Consider the following 22,466-nt stretch of genomic DNA (forward strand, 5'->3'; position numbering starts at 1 on the left):
GGCTTACATTCGTGGACAGGGTGAAAAGCTGGATTGTCTGGGTGGGACTCGGAGTAGACCCACTAATTCTTTGTATCAAAAAGGAGCCAGTTGAGGTCTTTGAGGCATCTTGTGAGGATGCTCCCTGGTTGTCTCCCCAAGGAGGTCTTCAGGTGCGTCCAACTGGGAGGAAGCCCTGGGGAAGCAATTGTGCTGCCTTTTTGGCTTGCCAAAACAGAACAAAAAAAATTGGAGAGGTCCAAAGTGTGATTTTGTTTGTTTTGTTTGTTTTGTCTTTCTTTGACAAGAAAAGTAAAGTAAAAATGGCATTTATTTCTATCATTTTTCATAGATGGTGCATGTTGCGTGTTATCTTTCAAAGTTCAATAATATATATCCTCCCAGGGAGGATATATATATATATATATATATCCTCCCTGGGAGGAGCTGGAGGTACTTACTTTACTAGCTATTACACCATTAAGATCCCAGACCATCCCACAGACTACAGATAACAAAACACTTGCAAGCGTCAGTGCTTTAATGTTATGTTCTTTAAAAGGTCATTATGATGTGTAAGTCTGCGTAATTGAAATAAAGGTTCAGTGTTGGCACAAAATTAAGTTTTAAAAACATAATTCACTCTCACTTGCTTCAAATATTCACCAAGTCTGTTTCTGATGCGTGGAGCATGTGATATATCCTTCTTACTCACCAGTCACGTAACGTGTTGAACATAACCAAGTTTTTTTTTTAACTTGGTGTACATTTTCATTTTGATAGCAGAGATCATACATGGGCATAGCCAGAAGAGCGAGGGGACAAAGGTCCCCCAACATTTTATAGTGTCTTTTGAAGACATTTTAAATATGTTGTTTATTCTCTTCACAATAATCATAATAGTTGTAGCAACAGTTGTAATAATTAGAATTAATATATTTTAGCACCTGTCTATGGCCCGGGGCAGCACGGTGGATTAGTGGTTAGCACTGTTGCTTCACAGTGAGAAGGTCATGGGTTCAATTCCTGTGGCCTTTCTGTGTGGAGTTTGCATGTTCTCCCCGTGTTTGCGTGGGTTTCCTCCGGGTGCTCCGGTTTCCTCCCACATCCAAGACATGCGGGTTAGGTGGATTTGTATCTTTAAATTGTCCGTAGGTGTGTGGGTGGGTGTGGTCTGTTTGTTTGTCTGTTTGTGGCCCTGCGACAGACTGGCGTCCTGTCCTGGTGTATCCCGCCTCACACGAATGAATGAATGTCTATGGCCTATCAAGCTGATTTACAGCCAAAGGGAATGATTTGAACCGTCCGACGCCTCAGGAGGCGGAAGCAGCTCTCCTCCGGCACTGTTCACGGTGCAGATGGGGAGCTGTTGACCCTGACTGGTGATGTGTCGGGCGGGTGGAAGGAAATACTTCGAGGATCTCCTCAATCCATCGTCACGTCTTCCGAAGAGGAAGCAGAGACTGGGGACTCAGAGGCGAACTCATCCATTATCCAGGCTGAAGTCACCGAGGTGGTTAGAAAGCTCCTCGGTGGCAAGGCTCCTGGGGTGGATAAATCCGTCCTGAATACCTTAAGTCTCTGGATGTTGTGGGACTGTCTTGGTTGACACGCCTCTGCAGCATTGCGTGGCGATCGGGGACAGTGCCTCTGGATTGGCAAGGGGTGGTGGTCCCTCTGTTTAAGAAGGGGGACCGGAGGGTGTTTCCAACTATAGGGGATCACACTCCTCAGCCTCCCCGGTAAGGTCTATTCCAGAGTACTGGAGAGGAGAATTCGACCGATGGTCGAACCTCGGATTCAGGAGGAGCAGGGTGGTTTTCGTCCTGGTCGCTAAACATTTATATGCTAAACAAAATAACTGTGACAGAAAACAGTGGCAATTCTGATTTGCTTTGCACAGTATGGGTTAAAAAAAAAAAAAAAAAAACGGGCTCTTTGTTTGAACTTTAAAAATGTCCGTCCCACAGTTTTTATGGATGCATCACACAGAAAGAATGGCTCAGTGGGCGTGTCTTCAATTGCTAGCAAGACATCAAAGATGAACAGACACAAAGTGGAAATGTGTCCTGTGGTTAGACAAATCAGTATTCAATCTTATACTACTGTATAATCTGTTAATTTACACTTCTATGATGGCAACATTAATGCAGAAAAGTACAGAGGTTAGTTATAGACAGGGGTGCAAATAACTGGTACTCATGGTGCTCGTGTGTGCTAAACATCATTGATTCACAGCAGAAGGAAACACTTTTCCTACAGTCTGTCATTGCTTTCCTCTTATGAAGCGCTTCCCTTGTGTTTTCTGCTGCACATCATTTATTGTCAGCATGCACAAGTACTATGAGTACCAGCTATGTGCATGCCTGGTTATAGAGCAACACATATGCTGCCTTCAAGAGGACATCTTTTCCACAGACGTCCATGCATTGTCAACAAGACAATACAAAAACTACATTCTGCAGACATTGCAAAGGCATGGCCATGGAAGAAAAGGGTCCAGGAAAAGGACTGGGCTGCATGAAGTCCTGACTTGTTTCCAAAAGAAAATTTGTGGAGAATTTTGAAATGACAGATGCAATGACGACGATGACCTGTACCGTTGCACATCTTAACACGTGTTTGACAAAACAACACCTGACACGCTTCATCACTTGCTATCCTCCCTGCCAAAATTTTTAACTAAACTGACATCTCAGTAAAAGTAACTGAAAAATTGTCAAACTATAAAGACCATGAAATTGAGAATGAATGACTGCGAGGAACAATGGCCACAACAATACCAGTAATGATAGGATCCCCAGGACTGATAGAGAAATAAATGGAAGAATACACCTAACAGATATAAATACTACAGAAGATTACACTCCATGGAGCATTTCATATTCTAAGAAAGGCATTATCCATGAAATAGACTTCTACGTCATTCTAACCCTGTAGGTCCAATGAATGGGCCCAATTATGTTGTATTATGACATGAAGTCAAAGGAAATAATATCATCATTCTTTGTGACTTCATCATCACAATACGTACAAAAACATGATTTCTGGGCCATGTTTTCTTTGACGTTGACCTTTGATGAAACTATACTCCAAAATCAAATCACCTCTAGATGTCCATATACAACCCCAATTCCAATGAAGTTGTGACGTTGCGTAAAATGTAAATAGAAACAGAATACAATGATTTGCAAATCCTCTTCGACCTATATTCAAGTGAATACACCACAAAAACAAGATATTTAACGTTCAAACTGCCAAACTTTATTGTTTTTGTGCAAATATTTGCTCATTTTGAAATGGATGCCTACAACACATTTCAAAAAAGCTGGGACAGTGGTATGTTTACCACTGTGTTACATCACCTTTCCTTCTAACAACTGCTATTAGAAAGATTGTGAGAGGTGGCACAATCTTTCTAATAGCAGTTGTTACGTATTTTTAAACCTCAGTCATATCTCCACTTTTCCTCTTTAATAATAATGCTGATAGTTCCTGGACCCTTTCACAAGAAGTTACATTTTTAATCCATTTATTTGTTTTGTAGCTCTTTTGTGTAGACCAGCTTCAATTTTTCTTGCCTCTCGAGGATTCCTGAATTTGTACATATTAAAGATAGGTACAAATATCTCTAAGTTTATAAATTCTGTTTATCCCCATTAATTGAAAGCATTTATTTATAACTTTATTTCTATGTTCACTGAGGTTAAAGTGTTCATCAAAGGTGGTGCTCAGGGGCCTCATGTAAAAGTGTACTTACGCACAAAAACCTGGCATACGTCCGTCTCCACGCCAGCGTTCAGATGTATCAAAAGTGAAATGACCGTGGAAATATCCGTGCATCACTCAAAAATCCTGGCTGGCGTATGCATGTTTCTACAGCTATTGTTCCTCTGTGGACATGTAAAAGTAATAGTGTGAAAACAAGAAGTCATCAGAGTGATGTGCGCATCAGCGACCAGTGATGAGCAATTAACACACCCACATGTTTGCAATTATACAGATGGATATAAAAGCATGCGCAAAGTGATGTGTAATATCGCATCAAAAATGGCTGCATTAGCGTTGTTAAAACACCTTGCAAATGGTGCAATCTGACGTAAGCGTGTGTTCAGGGAACGTGAGGATTTACTTGCAAATGATAATTGGCTCATAAACCAATTTCAATTACCAAAGCCACTGTTACTGGAGTTACACACAGAACTGCGGCCGGCCCAGAGCACAATACGGTGAGGAGCCAGGGGTTGTCTGTGCCCACATAGGTGGTGACCACACTGGGCATCCTGGCATCATGAGCATTTCAGCTTGAGCTGGCTGATCGGTCAGGCGTGTGCCAGTCAACATTGAGCCGAGCCACCAGCTGTGTGGAATGCAATCATCTGAATCTCATCATCCAAATTCCAACATTACAGCACATTTTGCAATGAGAGCCGGTTTCCCAAATGTAATCGGAGCTTTTAACTGCACATATGTTGCTATAAAGGCGCCATCATATGATTAATTTGTTTTTGTTAATATGAAACATTTTCATTCCATCAATGTTCAAATCATGTGTGGTGTGCAAATGTGCATCAGGCTGGAGGCTGCATGGTGCGCAATGGGGGGGCAGGGGAGCTGCTTGGTGGTTAAATATTTATCCGTGTAATTATTCCTAAAGAAAACCAGCACAGACACATTTGGGCATGTGCGCATTCAAATTTTTATTTATTTTTATTAATATGCTTTTTCTTGATTGTGGAACCAGAGAGCTTCATTGCGTAGAGCACTGCATCCAGTGCTTTGCGTAAATCTATGTACCACTCTGCTATTGTATGCAAGTCTACGTAACACTACACTACTGTACATCATGACTCCACAATTGTACGCCACCCTACGCCAGTCTGGCAAAAAATCCTTTATGTGTTTTATCAGTACATACCTTTATTGCTAGATTTGATTCATCCTGCTGGACTCTGCTGGAGATTGCTGGGAGTGAAGCTTTAAAACCACAGAAGAAGAAGGGGTGGGCCAAAGCCCCCCCGTGCAAACATATGCAGCCATTCCTGCATCATAGAAACACAGCACAATGCAACTCTACACAGGCCCAGTGTGGAAGGAGCTTTAGTGCAAACATGCTACTCATTCCTACCTTTGAACCACTTGAACAATTTTTTTTTTTTTTTTTTTTTGCCCTACTGTTAACTTCACAGGTCACTTTACTATTGCACCTTGCACCTTACAGCATTCTCTTAAACTATTATATATCATAATATATTTTTGGTGTTTTAATCCCGTCCTGAGCCCGTTGCAATGAAATTTCATTCTGTGCACATTTGTTGGAGAATGAAAGACAAAAAAGTGTATCTAAGTCTAAGTCATCTAAAAAACATGCATCACCCTTTCCCAGTCATCAAGAACTTGCCGGTCATAGACAAAACAAGCTAAATGCAGCTCTACCTGCATTGGCTGCACGTGAACTGCATTTTAGCTGTGCTGATCTACTGTTCACATCCAAAGCCTGCGAGATTTTGCTGAACCTGAACATCAGCTTCTACTGAAACTTAACAAAAGGTTCAGAAACTGAATTGTGCAAGTCCTGTTAGCATGTCCAAGAGTTTTAAGGCTGGCAATGTAACCTGTATCGGACTGGTATCCCATCTAACGAGTGTTGTAGAGTCTCATCTGCTTGGTGCTACGGAATCTGGAGATGAGCACCAGCACCAATAGGCCTCAAGACCTATATAGGCCCAGTTGTTTGCTTGCAGCACACTGGGAAAAGTTCAAACTGTTTATACATATTAAAAATATTTTTAGCATGTTGAAAACTGACAAAATTTGTGTTTTATGTGTTTATTTGTTGAGAACACTAATGGGTTGAGTTTGATCAATTCATATGTACTTCATCAGTAATATAGCAATGTGTTGAAAGTTGCTATTTTCTACATGGACCTCTGATTTGATTCAATGGTTAGTGATTATTCATTAAATATCAATTATTAAAAAGTAATTAGTATTCTGAGTGATTTTTAAGAAGCACATTTTTATTTAAGTACATTTTAATACCAGTCTTTTTACCTGTAACTAAGTATTATTTTATCAATGGAACAGTATTTGAACTTAAGTACAAATTTCTAATGCTCTTTCGACCACTGCTCAACAACAAAGAAACCTAAATGGATCTAACGATGGGAATATTACTTGGATAGATATCTGGAGGTGATCAGATTTTGGAGTAGTTTGGCAAATATCAAAGTCAAGGAAAACATGGTCCAGAAAACACCTTTATATTTGTATGTCTCAACAACCAAAAGTCTAGGTGAATGATCAAAAGCAGATCAACCAAATATTTGAGATTAATTGATATGAATAAATGCATGATGAAGTTACAAAGAGGTCAAATGATGATGTCATAGTCAAAACACTATTACAGACATATGTATATTGGACATTTTATAGTATATGTGGAGCAAGCACATTAGTCATCTGATGTGCACCATTTGACATAATTTGTTTACATTTTTTCTGAAAAAAACTTTAGAAACCAATTTTGTGACAGTTTTTGCACATTATTTAGGTCTTGTGGGACAGGTGTGGTAGCCAAGAGGTTAGTGAGCTTGTTTCCAGAGTAGAAGGTTCACAACCACCCTTTATCTTAGATTGTCTTGAATGACATTGTAAGGTTGGTCTATTTTTCTGTCGAGATGTTGTACAACTTTGTGTCATCGACAGACATATATTTATAATCATCATCATCTATATTATAATAGCCAAGTGGCCTCTGTGTGCATGTGTGCGGTGTGTGGCTTCGATCATGGAGAAACTGGAGAGCTGACATTTGTTGTTTGTTATGCTTATGTGTTTTGGATTAAGGATGAATGCTGCAAAAATGATAAGGATATTAGCTCAAAAACAGTGAACAATGGATGCTGTGTTGCAATGCACCATAGGAGTTTGAGGATTTAAATGTTGTTATTGTGGTTCAAGTTAGTTTTACAGTGTTGTTAGTGTTATTGATTTGTTGTGTTTCTGAAGTTGGTTTAGTCAGTTTAGTTAAGTGCCATATTGCTGTTACCATGACTGGGAAGTGTATTGCATTTGATGTCTTCTGCCCCTGTCTCTGTTTGTGGGTGTGTAAAAATAAAAGCACCTGCTTGAGGCAGAATGCAGAAAAAACAAAATGCTCTGGCTCGATTTTCATTCTTCCATGCAACTTGCCACAATATTAAAAGCAAAGTGGCATCTGCGTACATGTATGTGGGCGTGCATGTGTATAACTTTTATCGGACACAAACTGGGGAGCGCTGACATTTGCCGTTTGGTATGCTTATGCATTTTGTGTGAGGGATGAATGGCGCCAAAACGGAACATTGATAGGACTAACATTTTTGGAGAAACTACAGATATTAGCGAACAACACTGAACAATGGGCATTGATAATTACATTCTGGACTCACAAGCCATTCCAGCAGGGGCGGTAAATTATCTATATATTAAAAGTGAAGTGGCGTCTGTGTACATGTATGCGTGCATGTGTGATTTTATTTAGTAAGTTCAATGTTAGTACATAATATAATTGTAAACATGTTAAAAATACACAGATGACACAAGAAAGTGAAAACACTAATATGCATTTTGGTCCTTTTAAAATCAATGGCAACATAGTCATTTACTAAAATAAAATAATAATAATATGGAGACTTTTAAAGCCAGGCTGAAGACACACTTGTTCTCCCTGTTTTATCATTAGTATTTTATTGTGTGTCTTTTTTTATTCCTTTTATTTATTTTACTTCTTTTACTTATTTATGTTTAATTTTTTTAATTGTGTTTTAATCTTATTTCATTTGATTCTGCTTTAACATGATGTTTGTGAAGCACTGTGAGGCGATTAGTTGTGATTTGGCGCTATATAACCTAATAAATTATATAATAATAATAATGATATAATAGTGTGTATATGACAGAAACGGTGCCAAATACAAAAGTATTTGTATTTGAAAATACTTAAATACATTTTTCAGAGTATTTGTATTTGTATTTGTATTTTCTGATTTTGAATTCAAAGTATTTGTGTTTGTATTTCGAATACATCACCGATCCCAAGTATTTCCAAATACTTTTACAAATACTTTTTCAAATACTTTTCAAACTTGGGAATCTCTGTGACACCGTGTTGAATATAGATTGTGATAGTTTGATTATTGCCTGTGATATTATAATAGTGAATTTGTGATAAAACATTCATCCTTTACTTATCAATAGTATTAAGTCATGCTATTTTCACAATAAATTGTCACCGGTTTATCAGTTTTTGTGTTGATTTGTTGTTTATAGTTCATAGAAAGTATTTGTATTTGTATTTGAAATACTCAAAATATAAAGTATTTGTATTCTATTTGAAAAAGTACAAAGTATTTGTATTTGTATTTGTAATTCAGAAATCTAAAGTATTTGTATTTGTATTTAAATACAATGCAAAGTATTTGACCCCATGTCCGGTATATGATAACAAGAACCGAAACAATTTATAAATACATTAAGACAGTAAATTAACATTTACAAACTACATAATTAACAGGAAATAAAAGGGTTGAGTTCTTCCTCTATAAACTGTTGAGATGTATGGTTCTAAATACATTCTGGACTCACGCCATTCCAACTCATTTTAGAAACTTGCATAATTTATTCCCACCCTTGAAAAATGTCACATACCCAATCTAGAGCCCGTGGATCCTTGTGGGTGGGTGTGGCTGACGCACTGGATGATCGGCCGCTAGGGGCGCTGTTGCGGGAGAAGCCGGATCGTGACAGACTAGTAGTAGCGGACTGTAAACATGGCGGCGTGCACGGCTACGAGGCTGTGCAGAGCACCTTATTACTATTAACCCGAGCGACGGAGACACCCTAAACATGGAGACCGAAGAGGAGCAGCACATAACCACGCTCCTCTGTATGGGCTTTCCTGACCCCGACGTGATACGGAAGGCGCTCCGGCTGGCAAAGAATGACATCAACGAGGCAGTGGCGCTCCTTACGAACGAAAGCCCCGGACTCGGGTACGGCTATGAGCGATGGAGAGCGGGCCTGCTCCCGTGCTGGGCTCGGGCGGAGACGGGGAGAGCACTGGGCGCAGTGGGACGGGGGTTCGCCCCCCGCCTGCATACCACGATGTTGTGGAAGCGAGGTGAGAGCAGCTTGGTGCTTCAGCGGCTGAACGGGAACATGAGCTAATGCTAACTTGAAAAAAGAGTGGGCTCGTTCCTTAACTTAGCAGTTTGTGTGGCAGGGAGGAGGTGAAAAAAAACTCTTCACTTTGGCAGTGTGCTGAAAGTGCTACCAAACTGTCTGCTTACACTGCAAACTTTGAATATTCGCTGCTAAGCACGTTGGAAGTAGCTAGCTGTGTAGCTAATAGATGGCTAGCCTGGTTTGAGCGTTGAAGGCGCCAGTGGAGCAGGATAATGTGCGGAACTGTCATCGCTTGCCTCTATCAACTGTTATGATTTGTCACAGTTTAGCCTGCGTTCATTGAACTTGTGTTCTGCCAGCCTCAGGTGATTGGTTTTTTCACAGCAGCACCTGCACAGATTTCAGCTTCGCTTCGTCTGGTAGTTAGATATGCTTTCGCTTTTTAGTTGTATGTAGCTATTATTATCACGTTTTGTCCACAGTTCCACCTGTCAAATGTTAGTTATTCATCTCGATCAGGTTTGCAGACTGTCCTACACAGTTCTCTCTACCGTTAATAAAATAATAATAATGTAGTCTTTTAACTGTTGTTGGTCGTCACGTGACAGTTGATAGGTAAAATACATGCAGTAGAGCTTCTACAGGTTTGCTTCTGTTGATGCCATATAGCAGACAAGAAGACCAGTGATACTTAGATTGGGTCCATTCACATTATCAGCTGAAATGATGATGAAATGAAATGAAAGGAGCTAATCATAGACTTCAGGAGAAGCAAAACAGACATTCGTCCCATTATCATTGGGGGGACCCTGTGTGGAAAGGGTCAGGACTTCCGTTTCCCGCGAGTCCACATAGATGCAAAAATTGACCTGGACAGGAACACCACACACTTGGTAAAGAGGGTCACAGCAAAGACTCCACTTTCTGAGAGTCCTCAGGAAAAATAACATAAATCAGAAGTTGCTCGTGTCTTTTTACTCCTCTACCATGGAGAGCATCCTCACATACTGCATCTGTAAGTAGTTTACCAGTTACACGGTGGCAAACAGGAAAGCGTTCCAGAGGGTTATTAAAATGGCAGAGAAGATCACTGGGTGCCCTCTACCCACCTGGAGGACCTTCATGGCTCACTGTCTCGGGAGAGCCAACACCATCCTAAAGGACTCAATCCCACACTGGGCACTCTCTGTTTGAGCTACTGCCATCAGGCAGATGGTACAAGGTAGGGCTGCAGCTATCGAATATTTTGGAATCGAGTATTCTATTGATTATTTTATCGATTAATCGAGTAATCGGATAAAAAAGTACTTTTATATTTTTAAACAATATCAGTAGTGGCAAGGCTTTCCCTAAGCAATGGCATAATGTTATTGTGCCATCCTGCAAATTTTTAAGTTTAGGATGTTCCCTCTCTCTGTTTTCCCAGGTAATTATTTGTTTTTTCACATTATTAAGAGTTTTGGAGCTTTGCCAAACCATAAGCCCAGGCGCTCTGTGAATTCTTTAGTCTGCGGACAGTGCGTTCTTTTTTTTCTTTTCTTACTGCACATTTCATTTGCACTTTTTATTGCTGTGATTTATTCAGTGTTTAGGGTATATTTCTACATGCTGTACAGAGCAGCTCAAACCGAAGTCAAATTCCTTGTTTTCTGTGGATGCTTGGCGAATAACAAAGCCTTTGAAAAACGGCTGTGGAGTGCAACATTTCCACAATAGCTGCAATGATAAATTAACTCTACAGCCTGTTGATAAAAACTCTTATCAAATCTGAAAAAAACATTTTTTTTAATAGTTAAACATGATTAATTTAAAGTGCGCTTCCTTTCGCTTCATAAACACACTGCTTCACTTAAATGCATAATAAGTCCATTTCAGACGATCAGCACAGGCCCTTTCCCTTAAAAGGCTTTATTTATTCAGCATGTGGCTTATAAACTTGTAGCATCGCCTGCTACATTGATTAGCGCTTACATTAGTTATGGGCATGCTCTGCAGTTTTCTACTTGTTTTTTTTTTGTGGGAGCGTTACAGTGCCACCTACAGGCCTGGTATATGTACTACGACTAAACGAAGCTTCGAGGCAAAGAATTTGCCTCGATCATTTTTTGTAATCAAATTATTCGAATTACTTGATTAATTGTTTCAGCCCTAGCTTAGTCCATTGATAAAAGATGCCATCCTACATAAGGATCTCAAATATGAAAGAAATTTGATCTTTTTTGACAGTTATGAATTTGTGAAAATTCATTCAGTGTTAAAGGATAGGTATTTTTCCAATTTCCCCAGATTTTTTGCAAATTTGCCCTTTGACTTATGACCTTGAAAATGTAATCAGTTCTTGCCTATGAGGACATGACTCCTCTGTAAAAATGTCATAGCAATATATGAGATATTGTGGGCTACAGGCTGTTCACGCACAAACAAACAGGGGCAAAAATATTATGACCTCCACCCAACTTTCTTGGCGGAGGTCATAATATTTTTAACAACTAAAATCTGTATCAATATTACTCTGTGCCTTAATTTTGCTGCAATTATGCACTAAATTGAATTGATAAGCCATATAAAATATATGTACTTCATTTAACTTTTCTGCATAGCTAAACTGGATGTGAGACACACACACGCAGTTGTGTTCAGAAGTTTAAATATACTAATGGGCATGAATGTCATGGTCATTTGGCTTTTAATGATGTCAGTTCCTTAGTGAGGGTGGAATGAAGATCATTCATGACTTTTTTGAAAAACAATTCAGCACATAAGTTTGAATTTATTTTGGATCTTATGTAATCCATACAGGGACAAAATTATATAGTACAGTAAAACTCGCCTAAACAGTCATCATATAAACCGGATATTCACACTCACTGCACAAAAGCAAAAGTCCCAATGCTTTTGTATGGTTTTCCATATAATAAACACTATATATACCAGATTTGTATAACAGATTTTCACTCACATCAGACAAAATGTTCTCTCTAACCGCAATGTATTACCATTCAGATCCTCTTGCATGCACCAGGCAAAGCAATCTGGATGTGCCCAGTAACATAGGTATGAATGAAGTTCAGCACTGACACTAAGTGGGTACTGCATAGCCTTGAATAAAAGCCCGGCAGTTAATTTTTTCCTAACCGTGCTCAAACCACAGCCTGACGTACACCTGCTAAATTAGACACAGCAAAAGGCTGTGATTTGTCACTTTTCACTCCTTCCTCTCCCGTCATATTTTAAAAGTTTTTGCAGTGTGCACGTCAATTACACTTCGTCATGGATCAAATACGTTTGGCAGAAAAGTCCACAAATATGACAAACTTCATAACACGGAGTCGGAAAATTACACTCAAATGACCTGCAATTATGGAGGAAATTGTATACCTTACCTTGGTTTGGAGGTAGATAAATGTAGAAAGAAGAGCTTGTTGAGGGACAAATTAATCCAGAAAAAATGCATGAAGACGCGACAGAGGAAAAAACTGTCATACATGTCAACATCATTGCATGGCACAGAGTTACAGAGCTGCAGAAACACAAATCAGGCTTTATTTCAGGCAAATTTCAGCTCTCCCCCAGTGTGTGTGGTTATTATATATATATATATATATATATATATATATATATATATATAGATATATATATATATAATCGGTAATTGCACAATCAGATGTACCACTAGTGTTTCACTTTTGACGAAAAATGAAATTCAGTATAATGCTTAATAGTTTGTTTCACAATAATAACATCCCAAGGGATCTTCATGCAGAATTTCATGAGCAAACACCATTTAGATTTTTTTCGGTGACAGACTGAGTGCTTGATCCTTGTGAACAAAAACAGGTACTACGGAGACTACATTAGGTTTGTGAAGAACTCTTTTATTCCAAAAGTTACACACCAAAGCATTGGAAATGGTGTTATTTCCGTGTCCTATAATGTGAGTCAAAAGACTGGACCAAAATTTCTGCTGTAAAACCTCCATCATAGTTTTACAAGTGATTCCAGTATAGAGCTACTACTACGGAGACTACAAGGCTCTACGGAGAGTACATTTGGCACAAATTGTCATTCTTGAGGTACTAAAAATAAATATATCACTTCCCATTTCTAGATCCTGGTTGAGACAAAGACACTCTAGTGCAATATATTGGTATAATTCCTGTACCTAGTGTTGCCTCTCTGTGAGTATGCTACTACGGAGAGTACAATATTTTGGGGGACATCCACATCCCTGATTATGTGAATTTCCCAGAAGTTCCAGCAATAAAACTGAAACAAATTACTAGCACTGTTTTGTAGGGGATCCATTTAGGTGTCAAATCTAATAAACAGGAATTCTGAAATCAAAGGATTTACGAGGTCTATTAGAAAAGAAACCGACCGTTTTATTTTTTTTTAAAAAACTATATGGGTTTGATTCATATGTTTTTACGTCAACCAAGCTTGAACCTTCGTGCGCATGCGTGAGTTTTTCCACGCCTGTCGGTGACGTCATTCGCCTGTGAGCACGCCTTGTGGGAGGAGTGGTCCAGCCCCCTCGTCGGATTTTCATTGTCTGAGAAGTTGCTGAGAGACTGGCGCTGTGCTTCATCAAAATTTTTTCAGAAACTGTGAGGCACATCCGAGTGGATACCATTCGAGAAATTAAGATGGTTTTCGGTGAAAATTTTAACGGCTGATGAGAGATTTGGATTGTTTCTATCGCTGTAAGGACTTCCCACGGAGTGGGGCATCGCGCAGCGCTCCGAGGCAATGTCGTCATCCTGTTTCAAGCTGAAAACCTCCAAATTTAAGCCTCTGTTGACCCAGGACGTCGTGAGAGAACAGAGAACTTTCAGAAGAGGTCAGAATCAGCAGTTTATCCGGACATTCCACTGTTAAAGGAGATTTTTTTTTTAATGAAAGATTTGCGGACGGATTGGCGCATCGGCTCACAGCCGGCGCGGCGCGCCCGCCACAGGAAAAACACCTCCGTGTTGATAACCATTTGTAAAATCCAGGCGGCTTTTGGTGGCTTTCAGTTGAGTGAGTATCTGAGAAATTGTTTAACAGCAGGGCATGTTCCAACTTGTCCTTAAGGCTTCCAACGGAGGTGTTTTTTCCTGTGGCGGGCGTGTCGCGTGTCTAATGTAATCACACGTGATTCAAATCTATATGGTTTTTTAAAAAAATAATAAGGTCGAATACTTTTCTAATAGACCTCGTATGTTTAGAAGATAGTGTTTTCTCAAATTAATTGACAAATTTGGATTCTGGTTACAAACCTATTATTTTACTCAAATGACTGCTGCTTGGCTCCAAGTGAAGATTATTCTAATGTCCCTAATGGCATTAGTTTATGAGATATAGGTTGGCAACATTGCATTATTAAAATGGTAACACCTGATTGTGCACTTATACGTATATATATATATATATATATATATATATATATATATATATATATACACACACACACCACAAACTAGGGCTGCCTCGACTAGTCACGACTACGTCGACTATTAAAACCTTTGACAACTAATTTAGTAGTCAAGTTATTTGCTTTGAACCAATGAAGCAGTGCTTCGATCCACTATTTCGTTGGATCTTTGCTTCGCTCCTCTTCAGAAGCGGCAACTCCGCTTCTTATCCCCTCTCAAACCATTTAAATATGCCATCATGAGTCACTTTTGTGCGGATGAAAGTGACTAACTGGGACTCCTGTCTTGTTGCGAGAAAGAAACAAGAGTTGTCCTCCGTCCATTGCTCCAATGATGTGTTGGCCGAGTCAAGTTAGAAGATAGAGTTCGCATCGAATTAATAACTTCAAAGCAAATCGCCATTTAAATCAAATGACACCTCTTTCCAAAGGTTGTAATACAAACAAACTGCAATCGATCAATTTTTTTTTTTTTTTTTGTCCTCCCAAACTGAGATGTCCTGGCTGACTTGCAGCGGACCTGCGGACTCCAGCAGCCAGCTGAGCTCAGCTCAGACTTATGGAGTGACATTCATGCTGTTAATGTCTGAAGGGAAATGCTTTTGACAAATACTACAGATTTTTTTTTCTATCTATGTCCAGACATCAAGGATCCAACATGTAGTGTTTATTTACTGTATGTCCAGAGATCAAGGATTCACCATGAAGAGTTTATTTATTTTCAGAGTTCAAGGATCCACCATGCAGAGTTTCTGTCCACAGATCAAGGATCCAACATGTAGAGTTTATTTATGTACAGAGATCAAGGATCCAGTGACCAATTTCATATTTATTTACTTTAAGACTCAATCAAATGTTGTTGACATAGAAACCTGTGAAGCCTACTTGTAGCTAAGGATGGGTATTGATAAGATTTTATCTGTCAGTACCATTATCAATCCGATTCCTTATCAATTCCCTTATCAATACCTCTTGTGAATTTTCTGTGTACTAAAAGTAGGTTTTACAGGTTTTCTATTTCAACAACATTTTATTGAGTCTTAAAGTAAATAAATGTGAAATTGGTCACTGGAGCCTTAAACTCTGGACATAAATAAACTCTACATGGTGGATCCTTGATCTCTGAACATAAATAGAAATAAACAAAATCTGTAGTTTTGTCAAAATCATTTCCTTTCAGACATTATTGGCATGAATGTCTTTCCTTATCACTGAGCTGAGCTCTTACAGCTCGCTGTGCTGCACATCAGGATGTAACTCCTAAAGAATGCAGGACGTCTCATTTTGGGAGGAAAACAACGTTTTAGTCAATTGTAGTTGGGTGATTCTCACAAAATCCAGATTTAAAAGGACTCCAACTTCAAAATTTTCAAAAGACATTTGAAGACAAATTTCCAATTAAGCATCTAAGATTAATGTCTGAACTTACTAAAAACATTATTATTTGACATTGTTTTGGGAATTTTGTATAAAATTACAGGTATTTTAGATATTGAATGCAGAGAAAAATATCATTACCGCAACATCAAATCACATCAAATATATTGTTACATACTTTTATTTTTGGTTATTTTTAAAGTGGGTTATTAAACACTTATGTCAAGATGTATATATGCCTCAGGAAAGATTACTTTGTTATATTTCGAAATTAAAAAAAAAAAAATCATATTTTTTCTCATTACCGCAAGATACCTAATGATTTATATCATGTTTTTTTAGGATATTTCTTTGAAAACTGACAAATATAATGTTTTTTGTTAAAGAGATTAAATAAGTAATCCTATAAATTGTATAAACAGAATTACAAACTAAAACAATTTTATAATTATTAAATAATTGCAAATAAACACATTGCGGTAATGACAACAGTGTTTCGGAAATGAAATTCACTAAATCTGTGATAGTGAGCACTTCTCCTTTGCTGAGATAATCCATCCCACCTCACAGGTGTGCCATACCAAGATGCTGATTAGACACCATGATTAGTGCACAGGTGTGCCTTAGACTGCCCACAATAAAAGGCCACTCTGAAAGGTGCAGTTTTGTTTTATTGGGGGGGGATACCAGTCAGTATCTGGTGTGACCACCATTTGCCTCATGCAGTGCAACACATCTCCTTCGCATCATCCGTGAAGAGAACACCTCTCCAACGTGCCAAACACCAGCGAATGTGAGCATTTGCCCCTCAAGTTGGTTACGACGACGAACTGGATTCAGGTCAAGACCCCGATGAGGACGACGAGCATGCAGATGAGCTTCCCAGAGACGGTTTCTAACAGTTTGTGCAGAAATTCTTTGGTTATGCAGACTGATTGTTTCAGCAGCTGTCCGAGTGGCTGGCCTCAGACGATCTTGGAGGTGAACATGCTGGATGTGGAGGTCCTGGGCTGGTGTGGTTACACGTGGTCTGCGGTTGTGAGGCTGGTTGGATGTACTGCCAAATTCTCTGAAACGACTTTGGAGACGGCTTATGGTAGAGAAATGAACATTCAATACACGAGCAACAGCTCTGGTTGACATTCCTGCTGTCAGCATTCCTGCTGTCAGCATGTCAATTGCACGCTCCCTCAAATCTTGCGACATCTGTGGCATTGTGCTGTGTGATAAAATTGCACTTTTCAGAGTGGCCTTTTATTGTGGACAGTCTAAGGCACACCTGTGCACTAATCATGGTGTCTAATCAGCATCTTGGTATGGCACACCTGTGAGGTGGGATGGATTATCTCAGCAAAGGAGAAGTGCTCACTATTACAGATTTAGACTGGTTTGTGAACAATATTTGAGAGAAATGGTGATATTGTGTATGTGGAAAAAGTTTTAGATCTTTGAGTTCATCTCATACAAAATGGGAGCAAAACCAAAAGTGTTGTGTTTATATTTTTGTTGAGTGTAAAACAAAAACATTTTTAAAAGAGTGGCTTGATCGAGCATTTGCAGCACAATATTAGAACTGAACTGACTAAGCAAGTCTAACAAGAATTAAGATGTATTTTTCATTGATGTAGAAATCTTGAAAGGAAATTCACCTGTGTAGCTATACCAGGGAAGAACTCTGCATCATATTCAACTCGGAGCCACTGTCCAACCTCTATGGTAGCCTCGGCAAAGATGTTTTTGTGAGAATGTCCTAAAAGTGAAATGAACTTATTTATTAACTTATCAAACTTATTTATTTATTTATTGTAATATTTAACTTATCAACCTTTGACTTACTTGATGTATTTTCCTGGTTCTTGGAACTGCTTTAATTTATGGAGGAACCAATTCAATGCTCTCCTTAATTTTTTCCTCTGACACCTTGTAGAGAGTCACAGATGAATTATTCTGTAGTTGGTCAAATAGAGAATCAGCATCTGGAATGCTAGTTTCATATGAGTTTCATATCTGCCAAGTTTTTTAAGACCCCACGAACGTTTAACGGCTGATGAGAGATTATGGGGTGTTTCTGTCGGTGTAAGGACTTCCCACAGAGCGGGACGTCCTGCAGCGCTTCCAGGTGCCGTCGTCGGCCTTAATTCACCCAGGACATCGTGAGAGAACAGAGAAGATTCAGAAGAGGCCGGCATGAGGACTTTATGCGGACATTCTACTGTTTAAGGACATTTTTTAATGAAAGACGTGCGCGCAAATTCGCCGAGTCGTTACAGAAACGACTCGGCGAATCTGTGTGCGCCGCGACAGGAAAAACACCTCCGTGTTGAAAACCATTTGTAAAATTCAGGCGGCTTTTGATGGCTTTCAACAAGTGAGTAACTGAGAAATTATTTAACAGTTTGGGCATGTTCTAACTTGCCCGTTAAGGTTTCCAACGGAGGTGTTTTTCCTGTCGCGACCCCCCGCGGTCGGGTCCAGCCCGACATGCGACTCTGCCCGCACGTTCTTTCATTACAAAATGTCTGTTAACAATGGAATGTCCGAATAAACTTCTCATGCCAACTTCTTCTGAAAGTTCTCTGTTCTCTGACGACTTCCTGGGTCAACAGAGCCTGAAAGGTGGAAGTTTTCAAATTGAAACGGTGAGACGCTGCCGCCTCGAAGCGCAGATCGCCGTCAGGTGCCGTGGGCCATCCTTACGGCGACACTACCAGACCAAAATCTCTCATCAGCCGTTAAAATTTTTACCGAAAACCAGCTGAATTTATCGAATGGTGTCCACTCAGTTGTGCCTTACAGTTTTGAAAAAATTTTGATCAAACAAAGTAGCAGTCTTTGAGCCATTCCTAAACAATGAAAAAATCGACGAGAGGGTGGGCGACTCCTCACTCAAAGACTGCCCACAGGCGAATGACGTAACCGACAGGCGTGAAAAAAACTCTTGCATGCCCACGAGGGTTCAAGCATGTCTGATGTAATCACACGTGATTCAAATCCATATGGTTTTTGAAAAAAATAATAAGGTCGGATACTTTTCTACTAGACCTCGTATATTCAATTCCTGATACTACGTTACATGTAATGCCAGTGTTACATAAAAAGGGAACACTAGTGACCACTGCCGGAGAGTTTGTAAAAACTATATAGCAGTTACAAACTCTCCCGCAGTGGTCACTAGTGTTCCCTTTTACTTTTTTTATTAAGAGTTTTAAACAAATATCATGTTATATCAGAAATACACACAAGTTTATACATGTATACATCTATTTCTCATTACCAAAACAGTGAATCTCTCTGCCGCAACCTGTCCTCAAGTGTTGCGGTGTATGATAATGCTGTTGTGGAGTATGAATGACCTTGAACTTTCCTGCGCTCTTTCAAGGCACTATGAGGCCTAGCTAAACTTTACCTAGCTGTTTATATTTAGACCATGATGAGGTAAATATTAATCAAGAATTTTTAAAAATTTAAAATGTTAAATGTTAAAAACTTTGCGTATCGGTAATGAGACATGAAAAGTCGTGTAGGCACTCTAACAAATGAACTTTCAAATTTTATTTTGAGAGAAATAAAATGAGGTGCTTAGCTGGTGGCCATCTTGGGTGTCACTGGAAATTATGTCCCCCATTCAGAATTTCTTGATTATAAAAGTTCCTTGTGGACTTAAATGATGATTAAAAATTGTTGCGGAAGATGAGAAAATTGGTGGTGGACAAAGTTCTTTTCCTTAAAATTTTCACTTTTTGTTACAAAAGAATACCAAATATCACATGTTTATTTACTGTAACTATTTGTAGTATAACATGCACTGAAAGTTTATCATTTTTATTTTTATCAAGTATTAAAATTAGTATTTCGAAGAACCTAAATTCATTAATGGACTCGTTGCTGTAATCAGAATTATACTATTAAATGTGAAAAAACAACAAAAAATATTTTAATGATGGTCAATTTAAATCATGTGCAGCATAGCCTGTAATGATATGTTTATAACTGTATCCTTATAATTGTGATAGCATTTACTTTGATTGTCAAAATGCTTCATGCCACCAAGTAAGTCTGATTTCATGAGAATCACCCAGTTTGTCTGTATTACAGCGTTTGGAAAGAGGTGTCGTTTTAAAAATTTTAACGAGGCAATTCATTTTTAAATTATTAATTCTGACCGAACTCTGTCTCGGCAGAGAGCCACGCAGTGTTTGGAGCTGTGCCAACGGAACGGAGGACGATTCTCGTTTCTTGGCTGCAACAAGAGTCCCAGTTAGTGACTTTAATCCACACAAACATGACTCATGATTGACATATTTTAATGGCTTTGACAGGGTTTAAGAAGTGGACTTGCCGCCTCTGAAGAGCAGCAAATCAAAGAACCAACGAGCCAGTGGATCAAAGCATTGCTTCATTGGTTCAGGCTTAAAAGTGGAGTCGCACTGCAGAAGCAGTTCATTACAGAGCCGCTGCAAGGTCTCTAATCAATGTAGAGAAATGATTATTTTCCCGATAAATACCCTCAAAAACAGCTGCCGCTCTGAAGGACCAATAAGGGAATCGTTAAGGAAAAAGACTATTGATATCAGTGGATTGTATCATTTCTTAAAGATACCCAAAAAGAACTGGTTCTCGATATCCAACCCTACTTTTAGCACACAGAAAATTCAAAGGAGGTATCGATAAGGAATCACATTGATAAGCAGACTCGATAATGGTATCGATATCAATAAAATGCGATAAGCTGCAATTACATATGATCCAACTAGTCGACTAATTGCAAAAATAATCGCTGACTAGTTGACTATCAAATAGTTGTTTGTGGCAGTTCTAGATGCACCTGAGCTTAATTTTGAGCTTCATGGCAAAGGCTGTGAATAATTACACACGTGATTTCCTAGTTTTTTTTTTTTTCTTTATAGTAAATTTGTAACAATCTCAAAAACAAACAAAAAAAAACTAATTGCACAGAGTCATTAAGGGATACTATGTGTAGAATTTTTTTTTTTGGGGGGGGGGGGGGCAGAATTTCACCCATTTTGGAATAAGGCTGTGACATAAAATGCGGAAAAGGTGAGGTCCTGTGAATACTTTCTGGATGCTGTGTGTGTGTGTGTGTGTGTGTGTGTGTGTGTGTGTATATATATATATAAGGGTATAACGATACATGTGTTTGTATTGAACCGGTACAGGATGTTCGGTACAGGGCTGTGCACGGGTGAGTTCGCGTTGCGTGTGTTTACCGTAATTTCTGGACTATAGAGCGCACCTAAATATTAGCCACACCCACCAATTTTAAAAACAAGACAATCACCTCCTCTATGTATATCAATGTCTAATTTATTGCATAAGTGGGTCTGTTTGTGGTTCCGACTTTAAAATCAGGTCAGTTAGGTTTAGGAAAGCCGTAAGTATGAAAATGATTAAGGGAGTTATGGTGAGGAATCTTAACAAACAAACGTATCAGTTGTGATATCAATTTTGGATAGGGTAAAGGTGAAAATGTGGGCAAAGAAAATACTAATGTAACACACATTAAGCAGTGTAATTACTGAAAGAATATGATCACGAATACAAGTGGCAGAAATGAGATTCCTCCGTGGGATATCTGGGCTTACATTCGTGGACAGGGTGAAAAGCTGGATTGTCTGGGTGGGACTCGGAGTAGAACCACTAATTCTTTGTATCAAAAAGGAGCCAGTTGAGGTCTTTGAGGCATCTTGTGAGGATGCTCCCTGGTTGTCTCCCCAAGGAGGTCTTCCAGGTGCGTCCAACTGGGAGGAAGCCCTGGGGAAGCAATTGTGCTGCTTTTTGGCTTGCCAAAACAGAACAAAAAAAATTGGAGAGGTCCAAAGTGTGATTTTGTTTGTTTTGTTTGTTTTTGTCTTTCTTTTGACAAGAAAAGTAAAAGTAAAAATGGCATTTATTCTATCATTTTCATAGATGGTGCATGTTGCAGTGTTATCTTTTCAAAGTTCAATAATATATATCCTCCCAGGGAGGATATATATATATATATATATATCCTCCCTGGGAGGAGCTGGAGGTACTTACTTTACTATATATACACCATTAAGATCCCAGACCATCCCACAGACTACAGAATAACAAAACACTTGCAAGCGTCAGTGCTTTAAATGTTATGTTCTTTAAAAGGTCATTATGATGTGTAAGTCTGCGTAATTGAAATAAAGGTTCAGTGTTGGCACAAAATTAAGTTTTAAAAACATAATTCACTCTCACTTGCTTCAAATATTCACCAAGTCTGTTTCTGATGCGTGGAGCATGTGATATATCCTTCTTACTCACCAGTCACGTAACGTGTTGAACATAACCAAGTTTTTTTTTTTAACTTGGTGTACATTTTCATTTTGATAGCAGAGATCATACATGGGCATAGCCAGAAGAGCGAGGGGACAAAGGTCCCCCAACATTTTATAGTGTCTTTTGAAGACATTTTAAATATGTTGTTTATTCTCTTCACAATAATCATAATAGTTGTAGCAACAGTTGTAATAATTAGAATTAATATATTTTTAGC

General features: G+C 38.9%; 1 protein-coding gene across 4 annotated transcripts in view; it reads left to right on the forward strand.

Annotated features, from left to right (window-relative positions):
• The window catches only part of usp24 (ubiquitin specific peptidase 24), a 154,139-nt gene that overhangs the window by 12,808 nt on the left and 118,865 nt on the right, over positions 1-22,466 (forward strand). Inside the window, exon 1 of one of the 4 annotated variants that reach the window (XM_034180430.1) lies at positions 8,758-9,142. The exons of the other annotated variants lie outside the window; for them this stretch is intronic. Coding sequence (XP_034036321.1) covers positions 8,963-9,142 — 180 coding nt within the window. The 5' untranslated portion in view covers positions 8,758-8,962. Of the gene's footprint in view, positions 1-8,757; positions 9,143-22,466 lie in introns of those variants that run through there. 4 annotated transcript variants of the gene reach the window in all.

This window comes from Thalassophryne amazonica, chromosome 10 (assembly GCF_902500255.1).
Source record: "Thalassophryne amazonica chromosome 10, fThaAma1.1, whole genome shotgun sequence".
In the NCBI taxonomy this organism is placed as follows: domain Eukaryota; kingdom Metazoa; phylum Chordata; class Actinopteri; order Batrachoidiformes; family Batrachoididae; genus Thalassophryne; species Thalassophryne amazonica.